Source organism: Arachis ipaensis, chromosome B01 (assembly GCF_000816755.2).
Source record: "Arachis ipaensis cultivar K30076 chromosome B01, Araip1.1, whole genome shotgun sequence".
NCBI classification, from domain to species: Eukaryota; Viridiplantae; Streptophyta; class Magnoliopsida; order Fabales; family Fabaceae; genus Arachis; species Arachis ipaensis.
Genome location: NC_029785.2, coordinates 137,281,862 through 137,289,636, shown reverse-complemented (window position 1 = coordinate 137,289,636; position 7,775 = coordinate 137,281,862). Strand labels below are relative to the sequence as shown.

The 7,775-nt window shown below is 34.8% G+C and overlaps 3 protein-coding genes across 4 annotated transcripts; 1 reads left to right on the top strand and 2 right to left on the bottom strand.

The window, feature by feature from the left end:
- On the top strand, nt 3,446–6,603 carry LOC107643526 (transcription factor MYB8-like). 2 transcript variants are annotated; one of them, XM_021107534.1, is made up of 4 exons: nt 3,448–3,995; nt 4,099–4,228; nt 4,466–4,755; nt 4,912–6,603. In XM_021107534.1, exons 1-4 carry the CDS (start codon nt 3,860–3,862, stop codon nt 5,160–5,162), a joined length of 807 nt encoding a protein of 268 aa, XP_020963193.1. In that variant the 5' UTR covers nt 3,448–3,859; the 3' UTR covers nt 5,163–6,603. The 2 variants fall into 2 exon arrangements, with proteins under 2 accessions (XP_016202693.1, XP_020963193.1); XM_016347207.2 differs by having other exon boundaries at nt 3,446–3,995; nt 4,466–6,603.
- LOC107643535 (stress-response A/B barrel domain-containing protein UP3) lies at nt 5,711–6,772 on the bottom strand. Its single transcript, XM_016347218.2, has one exon. It carries the CDS (start codon nt 6,655–6,657, stop codon nt 5,854–5,856), a length of 804 nt encoding a protein of 267 aa, XP_016202704.1. The 5' UTR covers nt 6,658–6,772; the 3' UTR covers nt 5,711–5,853.
- On the bottom strand, nt 6,939–7,604 carry LOC107643546 (stress-response A/B barrel domain-containing protein UP3). Its single transcript, XM_016347229.2, has one exon. The coding sequence runs from the start codon at nt 7,602–7,604 to the stop codon at nt 6,939–6,941; it is 666 nt and encodes a 221-aa protein (XP_016202715.1).

Sequence of the window (7,775 nt, the reverse complement as noted above, 5' to 3'; positions counted from 1 at the left end):
TAAATTTAACTCATTTTTAATATATATATTTTATATTGGTGTTAACCTTCAAATTAAAATCTTCAACTCATTTCACTTCAATTACTTCTTAATTAATTACCTACTATATCAATCTAGCTAATTGTAATATGGCTATTGATAATTTCTCTCTTTCATTCCGTCACGACAACTATCTATAATTCTATATACAATCTGCTACTATTATTATTTTCACTGAGCTTGTTACAATCAAGTGCCTCAAAAAGACCAAAAGTCAATATCCAACAAAATAATTTTTAGTTATTATTACATTTGTTGACTTATCACCTTTAATTATTAGGTGACACACTGATACTTAACATAGAGACGATCATTTCTTAATTACATAACGGTGAGTTATATGGTAAAGATGTAAGTTTATAGATTTTTTTTTTAATAGAATAAAAGAGAGATTAATAAAAGTAAGACTTACATTTTGAATAATAATAAAATAATAAAAAATAACTATAAAAAGAATTATATTCCATCTCTATACCACTCCAATCTGTACAGTAGAATGCCCCATACATAATATATTTTGTTTTTGGGCAATGATATATAGCTACAAGCCTACAAATATGTATTGTATTGATTTTGTTGCTTCCTTCTTTTTTTGCCATTAAATTTGTAGTCAGCATTATTTATTTATACTATTAAGGTGTGATGTTATAAAAATTGAAATAGATTAAAAATTTGTATTAACTACCAAATACCTATTTTATATCATTCTAACCGTACGAGCAGCCTTGTATCTCAACGTCAATAATCATGGCATTATCTCTCTTCTTAAAATCAATACCAAAGTACCAATCAACTATACGAGAAAGTCTAAACATGATACCATGACTAAGATACTTGGAAATTGATTTTTGGAAATGAACTAACCATCTAACTTTCATGCCCCCGAAGATTGTAAGTTGAGTTTACAAGCAACCGTAAATTTCTAGTTTAGCCTATATATAGTGCATAAAAAAAGTTTAAAAAAAGGGAAGAAAATAATAAATATTCAAATGAAATATAAAGGCTAAAATATATTCGTGGTATTTTCAAAAGTTTTCAATAGTCGCTAGGATTAATTTTCAATTGAGAATTTGAGATATTCACCGCATTGCTAGACAATAACCTTATACATTATGCCATGCAAAACCACAACAATATATATATTTGTTGGTGACAAGGTATTTAATTATGAGAAATAATATTTTTATTAATTATTTTTAATACAAAACTTAAAAAAAATATATAAAAGAGATGTATATACAAAAATAATGTTTATAGTATTTCTGTTAAATTACTACTTAGCAGGACATCATCACAATAATCATGTTCAAGGCACATAAAGCTCTTATATTATAAGTGTAGGCAGCAAATTAAAAAGAATAATGACTAATGAAGAAAGACATTGTTAAGTTAGGAATACGCAACTCATAGTTGCTTTGTATGCATATCTATCGCATCAGCTAGTTGATGTGAGGTGGGTTTAGTGGGATTTGGCATATCATATCATGTTTCAGAATTGACACATTCATATCAACCTATCAGACCGGATGGGATGTAATAATAAAATTGATAACTGACAACTGCTATAACACACTGCATTTGAGAGAAGTTTGTTTTTTAGTGCAAAATTAAAATAATGAATGTTATGGTATCTATTAAGTTGTAAATTTAGACACCACAACAAAAACACTATAAAATTCACCCATTAAAATTATGGGAGAATGAATTCTAAGAAATACTAGGAAGTGACATTTCATAATATTTTTAACTTGCTTAGCTTAAAGATTTTGGTACGAAACTCGTTTGTTCAAATAAGATACCAATAATGAAGTAGCTAAAGTGCTCCTTCTTTCACCAACCCTAATTAGTTAATTTACCATTTGTGTATCATGTGTACTGAATTTTATGCAACTATTCAGCATTGTTCTTTTAGAATATTATCACAGCTGCGAAAAATATATATTAGAGTAAAGTAACAATTATATCCTCAAGGATTTCGATCGACTTCAGATTAATTAGTTCTTAAAAAAAAAAAATATCAATTAGGTCCTTCATAATAGTGTGGACATCATATATTTTCTTCCGTTAATGGATAATACGAAACAAAATTGAGTTGTTCATGTATTTTATTATTTACATATGGTTCGTGTTTTGTTGCTACACTAGTGTGAAAATATAGTTTTAGATAATAAAACATTCATTATTTTTTGAATTTCTATATAATATTTATTAATTGTTCTCGATTTATCACGAATCCTATCAATACAGATAAAATTTTACTCCAAAAAAGTTATTATCTAAGTAATTATCTTTTATAAATAAACACGTCACATTAATTAACACTACATATAAATATCACCGTTAAATTTTATGTGATAAATTAATAGAATGGCACAACATATCCACCATGCTATTGTAAAAAATCAAATTGATATTTTAAAAAAAAAAAAACTAATTAGTTTGAAGTCAAAAACTTCAAGAGCATAATTATTACCTTAGTCTATGTATTAATATATAAGTTTGTAACCAACAAAGTCTCGAGATTTTTTTTTTTTAATCTCAATACCACTGAAGATTCAATCAAATGATAATACACTTATCTCAAAATAATAAGAAAACCATTACATTTTAAAAAAAATAAAATCTTAATAACGGCTTGTTCAAAACAAAAAAGGTAGATACTCATATGAAAAAGTTTATAGATAAAAATAATAGTTAAAATATAACAAACAATTTAGTTAAATATCTAAAATTATCTAACAGTTTTTAATTATAATTTTTTTATGAAAATATTTTCACGTGAAAAGTTATGGATTAAAAAATATATTTTGATGATATTTAAAATTGTATGAATAAACAAAATTACTCAACACATGCAACTAATGTTTATTCAGTATAGTTACAAAATTAAGAATTTATAAAAAAGAATTGAAAATAATAGTAAAAATGATTAGAGGCGAAGTAGTAGTAGAGTGATGTTATATTAGGGGTGTACATGGTCGGGCCACACTGGGTTTGTCTTAATTCAGACCCGACCCGAAATATAGACCGGACCTAATTTTTAAACCCTAATCCGATCCTAAACCCGATGAAACATATGCACCTTCAGGCCGGGTGAAAACCGGGCCTTTAGCATGTAAAAATCTCCTAATCTTCATCCATTATTTCACAATTCACATAGTAAAATTCACTTAAAAAAATATAACAAGAACTAACCATTCTCTAAATTTATAGCATAACCATAATCAATACTAATATTGTCTAATAACACCAAATATTTAAATCAATACAAATAACACAATATTATGCATTAGTCTAAAGTCTTATACATTTTAAACATAAAACATTAACTTATAATCTTATAATGACTAATAACACAAAATATTAAGGTTTATAATATTTAAATTTCACATAAGAATAGCCATTATCCATCACTAATAACACAAAATATTAATTGTGTATGATGATCGGGCCGAGTTCGGGTGACCCGAACTATGGCCCGAAGCCGACCCAAAATAATGACCGGATCTATTTTGAGACCCTTACACGGCCCTAGACCCGATGAAATCACACTAAGTTAGCCCTTAAAGTCTTCGGGCCGGGTTGGGTCATGTACACCCCTATTAGTCTATACATAGATGCTAATTAAATAGTGAGGACCATGTCTTGAATGCTTTGCAAATTGAAATGATAAAGAAGAGGGGACCAGAGTTTGTGAATGGAGTAATTAATAGTAGCTTACAAGTAATTTGATGGAGGCAAACACTAGTGTCCTCAAATTAAATAAAGTAATCACAGCAGAGAGATTAGTATAGTAATTAAGTGCATCAAAGCTTCTAAGATGGGGAGAAGCCCTTGTTGCTCAAAAGATGAGGACTTGAAAAGAGGTGCTTGGACTGCTGAAGAAGACAAAATCCTCATAGACTACATTAGGGTCCATGGCCATGGAAGATGGAGAAACCTCCCCCAAAAAGCAGGTACTTAATTAGTTACTGCATAGTACATACTTCATTATTATTGTCAATGTTTTTTATAATTTGGTATATATATATGTATGTGAATGTTGGTTGACACAAACAGGTTTAAAAAGATGTGGCAAAAGTTGTAGACTGCGATGGTTGAACTATCTAGGACCAGACATCAAAAGAGGCAATATATCCTCTGATGAAGAAGAACTCATCATCAGACTTCACAACCTCCTGGGAAATAGGTACCTACCTTATTAGCTTATTAATTTCTCGAATAATACTACACATCTAAGTCTTTTTGTTAACCAAATCTAACTAAGTTGGTCTAACATAACAAAAATCAGTTATAACTAGCATTACTTATAACTTATTATTTAATTTGGTTGGACTTAGTTCATAAAAAGATTTGGATGTGTAGCATTACTCTAATTTCTCTCCCCATCACCATTAATCACTATTATATATAACTTCATTCATAGGTGGTCTCTAATAGCTGGGAGGCTTCCGGGGAGAACAGACAATGAGATCAAGAACTATTGGAACACCAACTTGAGTAAGAGGATGAAAGATAACAAGGATCACAACAAAGAAACAACCACCTCTTCTTCGAATCCAAAACACCCTCAAACAGAACCAACCCCTTTTAAGATTGACTTACCTGTAATCCGAACAAAGGCTACAAAGTGCTCAAAGCCATTACTTATAAATAACAATGCACAACAATCAACACCAATACCTTTGCTTCTGGATGCTTCTGCTGCTGCTGCTGGTTCTGAAGCCAACAACAATAAGAATATCGTTTCATCAATAGCAAGTAACCACAAAGAACTACTCTCAAAGAACTACAATAGTAATGATGAGTTTTTGCCCTTCTTCAGTGAAGATGATGACAAAGAAATACTCTCAATGACAGATTTGCTAATAGACGATTATTGTAATCTTACCGATGCTGATGGCGGCTTAAATGATCTTCTCATCAACTCTGATGTCTCTGATCTCTGTTATGAGGTATTATTATCGCCTTATTCGGACCAACCCACCACCATCTTCTCCGATGACATCCTCAATCAATGGACACATAGCTATTTCGATGATGCTGATGATCACATTAATCATGATGATGACTCAATCGTCGACCGTCATTGTCACCAGTCAAATGACAAGGAGATAGAATAACGGCAATGCCTCCGCGAAGAATTGTTATTCACACTCCCATGTTTTTAGCAAGAAAAATTAGGTGATATATTTACTACCCTTTCTCTCTTTTAAACCCTTCTCTCACTATTTGTAAACATTGTTTTTCTTTGAATGTACTTCCAAAAAATATTTAGGTTTCATTCACAAGTATCATGTTATATATATATTTGGTAGGATGAGATAATTAGGGAATCTGCAATTTGAATGAAAATGGTACAACATATATCACATGGTTGGGATAGCAACATATCACCAAGCATTAGATACCATAACATGAAAGATCAAGCTGTTGCTGCAGATACAACTAAGAATTTCTCCTGTACCTAGTACCTACATTTATACCACTAACTTAAGCTTAAGTTTAAAATTGTTTTAAAATATTTAACACCCGTAACCTGCTCAAATCTGATTTGCAGATTTTCTCCCTCAACTTTGTTCTAAATATTCAATTTTGAACTCTAAAGTTTGCTAAATGTGTGTTAGTTTTCATGCAAACTACTTTCTATATAAATTAAAGAAACTTGATGTAGATCAGAAAAAGCATGATCATGATTTGCAGCCAGAACAATTGGGAAAAATAGTTACTCCTCCAAATACATGCATAATACCTTATTAAATGAGCACATAGAAACTCAAGGACATTGATCAAACAGTTGGAGTGCATGTTCAATCAAAGGCTAGCAGATTGAGTAGGTGGAACAACATAATCAACCACCACCACACTCTCTATGTGATCCCTAACCTTATCCTTCTCAGCATTCACCACATCCTCATTTGAAACCACCGCCTCCAGTTCCTCCACCCCCGGAAAAACCCCCAGGGACGCAATCGAGTAACCCTTCGCCCTCGCCGGCGAGAAATTCTCACCGACACTCAGCTGACTGATCTGCTTGAATCTCTCCGTCATCCCTCCGATAACCCCCAAGATCTCGTCCTTGGAGTGATCGCCGGCGTTCTCCTTAAGCTTCAGGAAGCTCACGCGGATGGCCGATCCCGGCGGGGTGAGTAGGTGGTCGGCGGGGAGGGCAGGGGAGACCCAATCGACGGCCATGATGTCATCGATAATGGGAAGGACATTTCCCTTGACGACACTGACGTGGCTAGGGTGGGCGGAGTAGGCGTCGAGGTCCTGCTTTGTGGCGTAGCGGCTGTGGAGCATGTGAGTGAAGGTTAGGGTGGAGGAGCGGCTGCGGAGGACGGGGCCCACCGTGAGATGGAGTACCTGGTCGAGGGAGAGGAGGGAGCTGAGACCGTTGACCATCGCAGAGACCTTGGAAGGCTTAGTGTCATCTTTGACCTTGAAGAGCACGATGTGCTCCACCACTGACTGGGTTGGTGTTGATGATGACGTCATCTTGATTGAGGGTCTAGATGCTGATGCAGATGAGTAGGAGTGGGGTTTTAGATGCTGACGGAGAAGGTGTTTGGAGGATGAGAAAGCCGGCACTGACAGATGAGTTCTGACACCCAGCATTTTACAGCTTAGCGTAATTGCAACTGGGTGATTTCTCCACCTTTTTATTTCCGACCACACCTTAGGCCCATGGAATATTTCATGGGCTCATGGAATCCCTGTAAATCCGGTGTAATATATTGGGCCCCAGCCCATGCTCATAAAACAGCTCTAGTTGCAGAGGCTAAGAAGGCAATTACTACTTCCTAATTAGACTGAAACCTTGTCCAAGTTTATTCATTAAGTAAGCAAATACTATAACATTTAATATTAAAATATTATTACAGCAAAGCACCAATACACTAATTAGAAGCTGTGAGTGAAGGTACCACAAAATCAACGACCATAACGCACTCAAGATAGTCCTTAATCTTATGATTCTTGTGTATATCTACATGAGAATCCGAAGCCTCCAATTCCTTCAAGCCAGGAAAAACCACAAGCAAAGCCATGGAGAATCCTTTGGCTCTGCCAGGAGAAAAATTGTCCCCGCAAGTCACCTGAACAGCGCCTTTGGTTTTCAGCTCCTCTTGAATTTCCATTACTGCCCTCAGAATCTCATCAACACGATCTTCCAAACCCTCCTTCAACTTGAAGAACGTGACCTGAACGGCCGATCCCGGTGCCAGAATTACCGATTCACCCCGGAGGTTTTCATTGGCGACCCAATCAAGAGCCATGATGTCTTGGCACAAGGGAGCGTTGACCTTGACGACTGCCACGTGGCTGGGGTGCACCGTGTATTCCTCAAGGTCGTGCTTGGAGTTGTAGCGGGCGTGGAGGATGTGAGTGAAGTTCAAGGAAGCTTGTGTGGATCGGAAGCTTAGGAGTGGGGCCATGGTGAGGTGAAGGGTCTGATCGAGGGAGTTCAGGGAGTTGATTCGGTTGACCATGGCGTCCACCTCCGAAGGGGCAACATCGTCCTTCACCTTGAACAACACCACATGCTCGATTATATTGTTTGACATCGTTGCTGTATCAGCCTGTGAGATTGGTTGATCCTGAATCCTTATCACTATAAACGTCTACGTTTTCTTCACTTCCTCATATTTTGTGGTCTCAACTAATATTTGTGATTGTGGGTTATAATAATAATAATTTACATTATATTATAATTTATACATGTTACTAAAATTTCG